The sequence below is a fragment of the Apus apus genome, chromosome 5 (genome assembly GCF_020740795.1).
Source record: "Apus apus isolate bApuApu2 chromosome 5, bApuApu2.pri.cur, whole genome shotgun sequence".
Lineage (NCBI taxonomy): Eukaryota > Metazoa > Chordata > Aves > Apodiformes > Apodidae > Apus > Apus apus.
Window position 1 is genome coordinate 1,213,470 of NC_067286.1, and position 13,402 is coordinate 1,226,871.

At 66.0% G+C, this 13,402-nt stretch overlaps 2 protein-coding genes across 3 annotated transcripts; both read left to right on the forward strand.

Annotated features, from left to right (window-relative positions):
• The first annotated feature begins 1,391 nt into the window (after positions 1-1,391).
• Positions 1,392-4,376, forward strand: NDUFS8 (NADH:ubiquinone oxidoreductase core subunit S8). 2 transcript variants are annotated; one of them, XM_051620838.1, is made up of 7 exons: positions 1,392-1,440; positions 1,975-2,025; positions 2,115-2,177; positions 2,293-2,382; positions 3,096-3,268; positions 3,876-4,004; positions 4,123-4,376. In XM_051620838.1, exons 2-7 carry the CDS (start codon positions 1,986-1,988, stop codon positions 4,252-4,254), a joined length of 627 nt encoding a protein of 208 aa, XP_051476798.1. In that variant the 5' UTR covers positions 1,392-1,440; positions 1,975-1,985; the 3' UTR covers positions 4,255-4,376. The 2 variants fall into 2 exon arrangements, with proteins under 2 accessions (XP_051476798.1, XP_051476797.1); XM_051620837.1 differs by having other exon boundaries at positions 1,410-1,440; positions 1,972-2,025.
• Positions 4,377-6,212: 1,836 nt separating this feature from the next.
• On the forward strand, positions 6,213-13,368 carry TCIRG1 (T cell immune regulator 1, ATPase H+ transporting V0 subunit a3). Its single transcript, XM_051620797.1, has 19 exons — positions 6,213-6,399; positions 7,047-7,125; positions 7,886-8,115; positions 8,213-8,310; positions 9,014-9,140; positions 9,214-9,296; positions 9,449-9,542; positions 9,626-9,838; positions 10,227-10,377; positions 10,459-10,598; positions 11,178-11,335; positions 11,414-11,504; positions 11,588-11,706; positions 11,854-12,067; positions 12,207-12,323; positions 12,418-12,528; positions 12,611-12,731; positions 12,833-13,004; positions 13,100-13,368. Exons 1-19 carry the CDS (start codon positions 6,283-6,285, stop codon positions 13,179-13,181), a joined length of 2,517 nt encoding a protein of 838 aa, XP_051476757.1. The 5' UTR covers positions 6,213-6,282; the 3' UTR covers positions 13,182-13,368.
• The last annotated feature ends 34 nt before the right edge of the window (positions 13,369-13,402 follow it).

The following is a 13,402-nucleotide window of genomic DNA, read 5'->3' on the forward strand; positions in this document are numbered from 1 at the left end:
TTCAGCTTGACCCTCCTGTGCTCCAGCTGGTGCCCTGGGCCCCTTGTCCTGTCCTTGGACACTGCTGAGAAGAGACTGGTCCCACCCTCCTGACACCCACCAAGTGCTCTCCATCCCTCCTGGGAGCTTCATTTTCCTCTCCTTGGCCCCAAGGGTGGGTGGACACCAGACCCACCACCCACCAGGGCCCTGTGCTGTCTTGTTGCAGGGAACAGTGGCCTGGGGAGGTACCACGGCAAGTTCACCTTCGAGACCTTCAGCCACCCCCGCGGCTGCCTGCACCGCAGCATGGGCCTGGAGCCCCTCAACAGCCCCCGGTACCCCCCCTACACCCAGCAGAAGGTGGCTGTGGTCAGGACTGCCTCCCAGGTGAAGCGCAAGGCTGCCTGCACCCTGCTCTGAAGGCCCCCGTGATGGCTCCTGCCACAGGACGCCGGCAATGAAACGTGTTTCCGCTAAAAAGTGGTGGCCTCCAGAGAGCTTCCCTTCCACCCCACCAGCCCCTGCCCCACCAGCCCTCTGGGTTGGTCTGAGCCAGGGTGTGCCCAGGTGCCAAGGAGGCCACCAGCATCCTGGCTTGTGTCAGCACTGGTGTGGCCGGCAGGAGCAGGGCAGGGATCGTCCCCCTGTGCTCGGCACCTCAGATCCTGGGGTCAGTTCTGGGCCCCCCCATGACACGAAGGACATGGAGGGGCTGGAGGGTGGCCAGGGAAGGGCAAGGGAGCTGGAGAAAGGGGCTGGAGCAGGAGGAGAAGGGGCTGGAGAACTTGTGAGGAGCAGCTGAGGGAGCTGGGGGTGTCCAGCCTGGAGCCAAGGAGGCTGAGGGGAGACCTGCTGGCTCTGCAGCTGCTGAGAGGAGGTTGGAGCCAGGGGGGTCGGGCTCTGCTCCCCAGGAACAAGGGATGGGACAAGAGGAACCGGCCTCAAGCTGCTCCAGGGGAGGCTGAGGTTGGATCTGGGGAACAATTCCCTCCTGGCAAGGGTTGTCAGGGCCTGGCCCAGGCTGCCCAGGGCAGGGGGGGAGTCTCCATCCCTGGGGGGGTTTCCAAGCCCTGGAGATGGTGCTGAGGGACACGGGGCAGGGGTGGCCTGGGCAGGGCTGGGGGAACGGGTGGGACTGGAGGGTCTGAAAGGGCTTTTCCAGCCAAAAGGGCTCCAGGACGCGGTGACTCCCGGTGGGTTCCCGGGCTCCCCGGTCCCGGGCTGGGACCCACGGGGCCCCGGCATCAACACCCACTTCCGCCTCTCCTCCGGCCCCGCCCCCTTTCCGCGGGTCCAGCCAATCACTGCGCGCCTCCTTCCAAACTATCCCCGCCCTCCTCTCCCCAGCCAATGGGAAGGTGCCTTCCACGGGAGGCCACGCCCCCTCACCCCGACTCCGCTCTGCGCCTGCGGCTGCGCCCTCTGCGCATGCGCAGTGCGGCTGGGTCCTTGGGGGAGGTGAGTGGGGGGGCCCGGCGGTACCGGGGGGGTCCCTGCGCCCTGGGGAGGGGGCTGCGGGCCCTGGGGAGGGCTGGAGTGGCCCATGGGGGCTTGTCCTGGCCACTAGAGCCCGCCTAGGGGAGAGGGGTCCCTGTGCCCCCCCCCACGGGGCCTTTCTGGGGTTCTTCTGGTGTGTGGGGGGGTCATTTGGGTGCTGGAGAGTGGGGAGGGGGGCTTGGGGCACGGCTCTTGGGTCCCCTGGGGAGGGGCAGGACGCCTGGGGGCCTTGGGAGGGGATGTAGGGGGACAGGATGCCTGGGTCCCTTGGGAGGGACATTTGGGACCCCTGTGGGTGGTGGGTGGGTGGGAGGGGGTGGCAGGACACCTGGGTTTCTTTCAAGGGGGGTGGGACCCCTGGGTCCCTTGCTGGAGGAGGGATGCTGAGGGGGTCCGGGTGGAGGGTTGGGGGTCAGGATGCCTGGGTTCCCCCCTGTGGGAAGCAGGGGGGCCCAGCCTCCCCCCAGCCCAGCTCCTGAGGGTCTCTGCCAGCAGCAGGATCAGCCATGGCCACCCTGCGTCTGCTCTACCGGGCTGCCCGCACAGGTGAGGCACTCCTGAACCCCCCCAAATCCCTCAATTCCCCTCCCCAAAGACCCTCCAGCCCCCCCCCTCTCATCCCTTCCTTCCCCCAGGCCCACCAGCCCCCCTGGGTTACCTGCGCCTGCTCAGCACCACCCCCCCCAGGGACTCCTACAGTGAGTAAAGGGGCATGTTGCCCCCTGCCCCTTCCCCTGGTCCCACCAGGGGGGTGGGCACGGTGTACCCCTCCCCACGGGGGTGGGCACAGCTTCCCTCTCACCCCCCCCCCAGAGTATGTGAACGTCCAGGAACCGGCCATGGACATGAAAGCCATCACGGACCGGGCGGCCCAGACCCTGCTCTGGACTGAGCTCATCCGAGGTGAGAGGGAACAAACCCACCCATGTGGCCCCCCAGCCCGTCTGGGGGGCGCAGACCCCTCCCAGTGTGCCATGTCCCCTCCCTCAGTGTGCCATATCCCCCCGCATCACGCCATAACCCCCCCCGACATGCTCTAATCCTCCCATCACACCATCACCCTCCCCTCATGCCATCACCCCCCCCCATGCCATCACCCCCCCTCATGCCATAACACCCCCCCCTCATGCCATAACACCCCCCTGTGCCATGACCCCCCCCGCATCATGCCATGACCCCCCCTCATGCCATGACCCCCCCATCATGCCATGACCCCCCCATCATGCCATGACCCCCCCATCATGCCATAACCCCCCCCATCATGCCATGACCCCCCATCATGCCATCACCCCCTCCATGCCATGACCCTCCCTCATGCCATCACCCCCCATCATGCCATGACCCCCTCCATGGCATGACCCCCCCCATCATGCCATGACCTCCCCCTCATGCCATCACCCCCCATCATGCCATGACACCCCTCCATGCCATGACCCCCTCCATGCCATGACCCCCCCTATCATGCCATGACCCCCCCTCATGCCACCACCCCCCATCATGCTCTAACCCCCCCCATCATGCCATCACCCCCCCCAAACATACCATCACCCCCCCCTCAGAGTGCCACTTCCCCCCAAACTCTCCAGTCACCCCCCTTTTCCCCCTCCTGTTCCCAGGCCTGGCCATGACCCTGAGTTACCTTTTCCGGGAACCCGCCACCATCAACTACCCCTTCGAGAAGGGGCCGCTGAGCCCGCGGTTCCGGGGGGAACACGCCCTGCGGCGCTACCCCTCGGGGGAGGAGCGCTGCATCGCCTGCAAGCTCTGCGAGGCCGTCTGCCCCGCCCAGGTCTGACCCTCATCCTCCTCCTCCTCCTCCTCCTCCTCCCCGGGGGTGGGGACACAGCGGGGTGCTCCTGGAGCCGCTCTGGAGGAGGTCAGGGAGATGATTCCAGAGCTGGAGCAGCTCTGGAGATAGGTTGGGGGGTGTTCAGCCTGGAGGAGAGGAGGCTCCAGGGAGACCTGAGAGCACCTTCCAGGGCCTGAAGGGGCTCCAGGAAAGCTGGGGAGGGGCTTGGGAGAAGGGCAGGGAGGGATGGGATGAAGGGGAATGGATTAAAACTGGAAGAGAGCGAGACAGTGGGCAGGAATTCTTCACCGTAGAATCATAGAGCCATGGAATGGTTTGGGTTGGAAGGGACCTTAAAGACCATCCAGTTCCAACCCCCCTGCATGGGCAGGGACACCTCCCACCAGCCCAGGGTGGGAAGACCCTGGAAGATGTCACCCGGGGAAGCTGCCCCATCCCTGGGGGTGTTGAAGGGCAGGTTGGATGGGGCTTGGAGCAGCCTGGTCTGGTGGGAGGTGTCCCTGCCCATGCAGGGGGATAGGGTGGGAACCTGTTGATCTTTTGAGCTCCCTCCCCACCCGCTGCCCCCCACCACCCCCACCCCAAGGCCATCACCATCGAGGCCGAGCCCCGCGCCGACGGCAGCCGCCGCACCACGCGCTACGACATCGACATGACCAAGTGCATCTACTGCGGGTTCTGCCAGGAGGCCTGTCCCGTCGATGCCATCGTGGAGGTGACGCCCCCTGCTCCCCCCCCACATCCCCCCTTCCCCTCTCCCTTACCCCACGGGGGCGGGAGGGGCGGGGGGTGCAGACACCCCGGGAGGACAGACCCCTCCCGTTCGCCGGCAGGGCCCCAACTTCGAGTTCTCCACCGAGACCCACGAGGAGCTGCTCTACAACAAGGAGAAGCTGCTCAACAACGGGGACAAGTGGGAGGCCGAGATCGCCGCCAACATCCAGGCCGATTATCTCTACCGGTGACGGCCGGGCACCTCCCCCCTCCCCAAATAAAGCCTCCTGGGGGGGGGGGGGCGTGGTGTGTTTCCTCCACCCCCCCCCCCCGCACTGCACGGGTCTCTCCCAAACCTACAGCTCCAGTTTTATCCCGTGTCTCTTTTTATTTCCAGCGCTGGGGAAGGGGAAAGGGTTGAACATCCCAAATTCCCTCCCCCACTCCCTTCCCGGGGCAGGTGGAGCCCCAGAGGTGCATGTTGGGGAGGGGAGGGGGTGGGGAACGGGGGTCCTGGGGATGCTCCCATGGAGGCGTTGGGCACAGGGATGTGGGGAGCCCCCGTTGTAGGGAAAGGGGTGGGAGGGGGCAGGGAGGGAACAAGGGGCAGGTTTTGGTGGGGGGGACACTTGCCCCTTCTTGCAGCTCGGGGGGGTCATTCCTGACCCTCTGCTTCCTGTGGGGGGCGTCATTCCTGACCCTCTGCTTCCCAGGGTGTCTTTACTGACCCTCTGCTTTCCCGTGGGGGGAATATTCCCAACCCTCTGCTTCCCGTGGGGATCATTCCCGACCCTCTGCTTCCCGGGGGATCATTCCTGACCCTCTGCTTCCTGTGGGGTGTAATTCCCGACCCTCTTCTTCCCCGGGGGGGTGTCATTCCCAACCCTCTGCTTCCCGTGGGGATCATTCCTGACTCTCTGCTTCCCAGGGTGTCTTTACTGACCCTCTGCTTTCCCGTGGGGGGAACATTCCCAACCCTCAGCTTCCCGTGGGGATCATTCCCAACCCTCTGCTTCCTGTGGGGTGTAATTCCCGACCCTCTGCTTCCCGGGGGGGTGTGTGTCCCGATGGTACTTCCCGACTCCTCCTTTGGGAGGGGGGGGGGGTTCGATTTCCAGGCTCCTTGTGGGACGAGGGCGGGGGGGGGGGGGGCAGCGTGTCCCGGCTCCGAGGAGGGGTCCCGCGGGAGGGAGGGGGCGGTCCCGGGGGCTCCCGGTGCCGGTTGCCCCGCTCGGTGGGGCCGGACGGGCCGGTCCCTCCTCCCCCGCCGCGACCGGGCTCTTCCTGGGGAAGAGGAAGTGCCGGGACCGGCGTGTCCGGGTAGGGGCGGGCGGCATCGTGGGGTGGGGGGGGGGGTCCCAGGCGGAGGGGGGATCCCGGCATTTAGGGGGGGGGGAGGGGGGGTGCTCCGGGGCTGTCTGTCCCCCCCCCCCCCCCGCTACCGTACCCGGGGAGGGGGATTCCCGGTTGGCTCGGGGGGGGGGGGGGGGTCGCGGGGAATGGGGGGGGGGGCTCTCCCCGCCGTGCCTGAGGTGGGGAGCATGGTGTGTGTGTGTGGGGTATCACCCCAGACAGACCCCCCCCCAACTCCCAGTTATGCTCGAGTATCGGGGTCCCGGGTGAAGGGGGTGGTCCCGGGGCTGCCGCCCCCCCCCCCCCCGGGGGGGCGGGGGGTGCTGGGGGCGGTCCCGGGGCGGGTTATATTGGGGGGTGGGTGGGATGTGGTGAACCTGAGTCAGACGCAGCTGAGCTGGGGAGGGGGGTGGGTGGGTGTTGTGAAAGTATTTTGCAAGCCCGGTGCTGGGAAGAGCCGCTTGGGAGCGGGACGGGTCACTGTGCTCCCCGGGCACCGCGGGGGGGACATCCCGGCTCGGCCACTTCCCACCCCCCGCCCCGGGACCCTCAGGCAGACCCCCCCCCCCTCCCACCCTAGGAGCCCGGGGTGAACCCTTGGGACCTCCTCAGAACTTCCTCAGGACCCCCGGGCTGACACTCGGGACCTCCAGACAGACCCTCAAAACCTCTGAGACCTCCTCGGGACCCCCGGGGCAGACCCCCAGACCCTTGAGACCCCCCCCCCCCCCCCCCCCCCTCCGACTCCTCAGCCAGACTCCTGGGGTGATCCCCCAACTCTGCTGCCACCTCCAGTGCTGACACCCCCCCCCCTTCCACTTTCTCCCCCCCCCCCCCCCCGCTTCCATCTTCTTCTTGTCTCCCCCACCCCAGGCGGGTGCCCTCGTGTCTCTGCACCCCGGGGGGGGGGGGTCCTGGGGGGCACCATGGGGTCCCTGTTCCGCAGCGAGGAGGTCTGCCTGGCCCAGCTCTTCCTCCAGTCTGCCTCGGCCTACAGCTGTGTCAGCGAACTGGGGGAGCTGGGGCTGCTGGAGTTCAGGGACGTAAGTAGGGGCTGAGGGGAACACGGGGTGCCCGGGGTGCAGGGGGAGGTGGGTTTGGGGTGTCCTGGGTTGGGCTGGGTGGGTTTGGGTTCTGTGGATGTGTGTGTGTGTGTGTGTGGGGTTTGGGATGGTTTGGCTTGGGGTCCCCTGGGTTGGTATGGGTGAGTTTGGGGTGTCCTGGGTTGGTCTGAGTGGGTTTGGGTTCTGTATGTGTGTGTGGGGGGGATTTGGGATGGTTTGGCTTGGGGTCCCCTGGGTTGGGCTGGGTGGGTTTGGGGTGCTCTGGGTGGAGGGGATTTGGCATGGAGGGCTTTGGGGTGCCCCAAGTGCAGGGAATGGGTACAGAGGGTTGGGCTGGGTGGGTTGGGGTGCAGGGGGTTTGGACTGGGTGGTTTGGGGTGCTCTGGGTGCAGGGGCCTGGATGTGGGTGATATGGGGTGGCATGGGTGCAAGGGGTGTGTGATTTGGGGTGCCACTGGTGCGAGGAGGGGGTTGTGATTTGGGGCGCCTGGATCTGGCTGCTTTGGGGGCTGCAGCCTGGTGCTGCTGTGCTGGGGGTGCTGCCACTGCTTGCTCCCCCCCCCCCCTCCACCTCCCCGGGGGTGCTCACACCCACCCCCATGCCCGTGCCCCCCATTCCCCATCAGCTGAACCCCAAGGTCAGTGCCTTCCAGCGGCGCTTCGTGGGCGAGGTGCGGCGCTGCGAGGAGATGGAAAAGACCTTCAGTGAGAGCCTGGGGGGGCCTGACCCCTGGGGGGGGCTGGGAGGGAGGGACGGGGGTCCTGGGGATGCTCCCATGGAGGCGTTGGGCACAGGGATGTGGGGAGCCCCTGTTGTAGGGAAAGGGGTGGGAGGGGGCAGGGAGGGAACAAGGGGCAGGTTTTGGGGGGACGCTTGCCCCTTCTTGCAGCTCGGGGGGGGGGATCATTCCTGACCCTTTGCTTCCTGTGGGGGTGTCATTCCCGACCCTCTGCTTCCCGTGGGGGGGATCGTTCCTGACCCTCTGCTTCCCAGGGGGTGTCATTTCCAACCCTTTGGTTCCCGGGAGGGGGGTCATTCCCAACCCTCTCCTTCCCGTGGGGATCATTCCCGACCCTCTGCTTCCCTGGGGGGGTGTCATTCCCAGCCCTCTCCTTCCCGTGGGGATCATTCCTAACCCTCTGTTTCCCGGGGGTGTCATTCCCGACCCTCTTCTTCCCCGGGGGGGTGTGTCATTCCCAACCCTCTGCTTCCCATGGGGATCATTCCCGACCCTCTGCTTCCCGTGGGGGGAACATTCCTGACCCTCTGCTTCCCGGGGGTGTCATTCCCGACCCTCTCCTTCCCATGGGGATCATTCCCGACCCTCTCCTTCCCGTGGGGGGAACATTCCCGACCCTCTGCTTCCCTGGGGGGGTGTCATTCCCAACCCTCTCCTTCCCGTGGGGATCATTCCCAACCCTCAGCTTCCCGGGGGGGCTCGTTCTGACGGGCTGTTCCTGCCAGCCTTCCTGCAGCAGGAGCTGCGGGAGGCCGGGCGGGCGCTGGCGCCGTGTCCCGAGGCGCCGCGGGCGCCGCTGGCGCGGGAGGCGCTGCGGGTGCAGGAGCAGTCGGAGCAGCTGGCGCGGGAGCTGCGGGAAGTCTCCCGCAACCGGGCCTCCCTGCTCCAGCGCCTGCGGGACCTGCGGAGGTACCTCCACGTCCTGCGGGAGGGACAGCGCTTCACCAGCCTGCCGGTGGGGCCCGCTGCCCTTTTTGGTGGTGTTTTTTTCTTGGGGGGGGGGCCCCCAACTTATCCCACCGGACTCATCTCTTTGCTTCCCGTCCCCCCAGGCTCCCCTGGGCTCCCCGTCCCCGCGGCCCCGCCTGCCCTCGGATCGTGAGCCCGTCCTGGATCCGTCCCTGCACCAGCACCTGGACCGCAAGATCAAGTCCGTGGGGCTTGGGGAGGGGCTGTGGGGTGGGAGTGTGGCCGTGGGGTGGTGGGCACGGGTGTAGGACAGGGGTTGGAGAAGGGCTGTGGGGCTGCAGCATGGGTGTAGGACAAGGGCTGGAGAAGAGCCGTGGGGTGGTGGGCACGGGTGTAGGACAAGGGGTGGAGATGGGCTGTGGGGCTGTAGGCATGGGTGTAGGACAGGGGTTGGAGAAGGGCCATGGGGCTGTGGTGTGGCTGTAGGGTGGTGGGCACGGGTGTAGGACAGGGGTTGGAGAAGGGCTGTGGGGCTACAGCATGGCTGTGGAGCAGGGAGAGGGGGTAAGGGTTGAAGATGGGCCCTGGGGCAACTGGAGAGGCTGTAGGACAAGGGGTGGAGAAGGGCTGTGAGGCAGTAGGCATGGGTGTAGGACGGGTTGGAGAAGGGCCATGGGGTGATGGGCACGGGTGTAGGACAAGGGCTGGAGAAGGGCCATGGGGTGATGGGCACGGGTGTAGGACACGGGTTGGAGAAGGGCTGTGGGGCTACAGCATGGCTGTGGAGCAGGGATAGGGGGTAAGGGTTGAAGATGGGCCCTGGGGCAACTGGAGAGGCTGTAGGACAAGGGGTGGAGCTGGGCCCTGGGGCAGCGGCGTGGCCGTGGGGCAGGAGCAGTGTGAGAGCTGTGCCTGCCCCAGTGTCCCACAGCGTGTCCCCACAGCTTCGTGGCCGGTGTCATCCACCCGTGGCGGGTCAGCCCCTTCGAGCGGCTGCTGTGGCGCGCCTGCCGTGGCTACCTGGTGGCCAACTTCGTGGAGATGCCTGAGCCCATGGAGGACCCGGCCACGGTGAGCAGGACGCCGGGGTGTGGGGCTGGCAGGGGAGTGGGGACGGGGCTGACGGGGGCTGTGCTGTCCCCAGGGCGAGAGCATCACCTGGGTCATCTTCCTCATCTCCTACTGGGGCGAGCAGATCGGGCAGAAGATCCGCAAGATCTCAGACTGGTGAGCTGGTGGCCACGTGTCCCACTGTGCAGAAGTTTATTTAGCAGGACCCTCCCCCCCCCCCCCCCCCCCCCCCCCCTCTGCCCACCATGGGGATGAGCCAGGGAGCCCGGGCACCCCCTGACATGGTGGTGTCCATCCATCTGTCCCAGCTTCCACTGCCATGTCTATCCCTACCCGGAGAGCGAGGCCAGCCGGGTGGACACCATGAACGGGCTGCACAGCCAGATCCAGGACCTCAGCGTGGTGAGTTGAGCACCCAAACGAGGACCAAGGGGGACCCCACCAGGACCCCCCACCAGCCCTGACCCACCGCCGGGTGCCTGCAGGTGCTGGAGGAGACGGAGCAGTACCTGGCGCAGGTGCTGGACAAAGTGGTGCTGGTCCTGCCCACCTGGCGGGTGCAGGTGCAGAAGATGAAGGCCATCTACCTCGTCCTCAACCAGTGTAGCTTCGATGTCACCAAGAAGTGCCTCATCGCCGAGGTCTGGTGCCCTGTGCAGGACCTCATCCGAGTGCAGGACGCCCTGCGCCAGGCATCGGTGGGTTGCTCCGTGTGCCCCTGTCCCTGTGCTGGGCTTGCTTGGTGTCCCCATGTCCTCATGCCAGAGGTCGCTCAGTGTCCCCGTGTCCTCCTGTGAGGTGTTGCTTGGTGTCCTTGTGCTGGGATTGCTTGGTGTGTCCCCATGTTCTTATGCTACCGATGTTGCTCGGTGTCCCCATGCCAGGATTGACTCGGTGTCCCCCATACCCTCACGCCTGCTGTCACTCACTGTCCCCGTGTCTAGAGGTTGCTTGGTGTCCCCATGTCCACATTCTGGTGTCCCCATGCCCTCCTGCCAGGGGTCACTTGGTGTCCCCATGCCCTCGAGCCGTGGTGGGCGGGTGCCAGGCCGGGGTGTGGTGGCTCAGGCTCGTGTCCCCACTCAGTACCAGAGTGGCTCCAGCGTGGAGTGCTTCGTGCAGCGTGTCCCCACCTCCGAGAGCCCCCCCACCCTCATCCGCACCAACAAGTTCACCGCTGGCTTCCAGAACATCGTGGATGCCTACGGGGTGGCCAGTTACCAGGAGGTGAACCCTGGTAAGGACCCCCCTGGACCTCACCCCCCACCCAGGGCTGCAGGGGGAGCCCCGTGTGACATGGTCCTTGTGTCCCCCACAGCACCCTACACCATCATCACCTTCCCCTTCATCTTTGCCATCATGTTTGGGGACGTGGGGCACGGGCTGCTCATGTTCCTCTTTGCTCTCTGGATGGTCCTGAACGAGAAGAGCCCCAGCCTGAGAAAGGCCACCAACGAGGTGAGGGGGACGTAGTTGGGCCAGGTGGGGGTGTGTGGGACATGGCCTGGGGACAGGCATGGAAGTACAGAACAGGATTGGAGATGTGGGACAGGGTTGGTGCGTGGACAGGTGGGCATGGGATGGGGTTGAGGCATGAGATGGTTGGAGGTGTGGGACGTGGTTGGGGCATGGGACACGGTTGGGTGCGTTGGACATGGTTGGAAGTATAGGACAGAGTTGGAGGTGTTGGGATGGGTTTGGAGGTGTGGGACATGGTTGGAACTGTGGGACTTGGTTGGAGGTGTGGGATGGAGTTGGGAGCATGGGACAGGGTTGGTGCTGTGGGACCGGGTTGGGTATGTGGGATGGGGTTGGGTGTGAGACATGGTTGGGGCATGAGGGGGGGTGGAGGCCTTGGATGTTGTGTGGGGCATGGGACATGGTTTGAGGTGTGGGACATGGTTGGGGGCATGTGATGGGGTTGGAGATGTGGGACGGGGTTGGTGGTAGAGGATGGGGCTGGGGATGTGGGAGGGGGATGGTGTGAGGCGGAGGGGGTGGAGTGGGATGCAGGAGTCACATTTGCCCCCTCCCCAGATCTGGCTGATGTTCTTTGAGGGACGCTACCTCATCCTGCTCATGGGGGCCTTCTCCATCTACACTGGCTTCATCTACAATGAGTGCTTCAGCAAAGCCACAGCCATCTTCCCCTCCGCCTGGAGCGTGGCCACCATGGCCAACCACTCCTCCTGGAGGTGGGACCCCCAGCATCCCTTGTGAACCCCCACCTCCAGGTCCCTGCCTGCACTGACACCCCCCTGCTCTGCCCACAGCTCTGCCTATCTCGCCACCCACCCCTTCCTCACCCTGAACCCCAACATCACTGGTGTCTTCCAAGGACCGTATCCTTTCGGGATCGACCCGGTGAGTGTCCCACAGGGGAGAGGACAGGGAGAGGGGCTCTCAGTGGGGTGACCCCAGTGTCTCACCCACCTTATCCATGACAGATCTGGAGCTTGGCCACCAACCACCTCAACTTCCTCAACTCCTTCAAGATGAAGATGTCTGTGGTGCTGGGAATCGTGCACATGGGCTTCGGCGTCACGCTGGGGGTCTTCAACCACGTGTGAGTTCCCCGTGGCTGCACCCATGGGCTCTGGCCGCCTGTGGTCATGCTTAAGGGTTGGCTTCATCCAGGTGGGGTGGGCCAGTGGGGTCCTGTACTCCTCCGTGGTGGTGGGAGCTGAGCATTTTTGATGTCCCCCTGACCCAGGCACTTCCAGCAGTGGCACCGGCTGGTGCTGGAGCTCCTGCCCGAGATGATTTTCCTCCTGGCGCTCTTCGGCTACCTCGTCTTCCTTATCTTCTACAAGTGGATCAAGTTCAGTGTCGCCGACTCCATGGTGGCCCCCAGCATCCTCATCCACTTCATCGACATGTTCCTCTTCACCTCCAACCCCGGCAACCTCCCGCTCTACCAGGGGCAGGTAGCACCTCATCGAGAGGCGGGGGGACACCCTTCTCTTCTGCCCAGGCTTGGGGAGCGGTGGGGTCCCCTCCTTGTCACGAGCTGGGCTGTTCTTAAGCTTGGGGAGGACCCCGAAAGTTGTGTCCCCTGTGTGACAGGTGGCGGTGCAGATGGTGCTGGTGGTGCTGGCGCTGGCGTCCGTGCCCGTCCTGCTCCTGGGGACACCGCTCTACCTGTGGTGCCGGCAGCGAGCGCCGAGGAGCAGCCCCCCTGCGGTGAGGGGGAGCTGACAGCAAAGGGACACACATGTGGGGGGTGTGTGTGTGTGTGTGGGGGTCTCACTGCCTCTGCTGTCCCCCCCCCCCCCAGCTGGTGGCCACCGGGGAGCAGGAGCCCCTGCTGGAGGGGCAGGACGCCGGCAACTCCGTCAACACCACCAAGGAGGACGTGGAGAGCGGGGGACGTGGTCCCGACGCCGAGGTGGGATGCAACCCCTGTGGGGGGGGTTGAGGGGTTGGCCGTGTGTCCCCCTGATGGGTGATGTCCCCCGTGTCCCCCGCAGCACCTGGACATGTCCCAGGTCTTCATGCACCAGGCCATCCACACCATCGAGTACTGCCTGGGCTGCGTCTCCAACACCGCGTCCTACCTGCGGCTCTGGGCGCTCAGCTTGGCCCACGCCCGTGAGTGTCCCCCCCCCCCCTTAGGCACACCCCGTGTCCTTCCCCCTGCAGGAGCTGACAGCCCCTCGTGCCCTCTCCCTGTTCTTCTCCCTCTGTCCCAGAGCTGTCGGAGGTCCTGTGGACCATGGTGATGCGCCAGGGCTTCGTGGCCCTCGGCTACGCCGGGGGCCTGGTGCTGGTGCCCGTCTTCGCCGCCTTCGCCGTCCTCACCGTCGCCATCCTCCTGGTGATGGAGGGGCTCTCTGCCTTCCTCCACGCCCTGCGCCTGCACTGGTGAGCCTCTCCCAGGGTTGGGGGGAGCGGGGGGGGGAGGGGGGGGGAGGTGACCAAGACCCGCCCCCCCCTCACTGTCCCCTCTCTCCTCTCAGGGTGGAATTCCAGAATAAGTTCTACTCCGGCGCCGGGTACAAGTTGTGCCCCTTCGCCTTTGCCCCCGATGTCTGCGAGTAGCTGTGCTGAGCTGGAGGTCGTGGGGGGGGACGAGGGGGCTGGGACCATTGGCTGGACCCCCATTTCCCCACCCCGCCCCTACCCCAAGACCCCCCCAAGCTGGGGGTGGGGGGGTGGGCAGTGGGGGGGGGGTCCAGCAAAGTGTCCCCCCAGCAATGAATAAAACCGTCCCCAGGGCTTGTTCCCAGCTCCGTGTCTCCGTCTTGTGGGCTGAGTGTGGG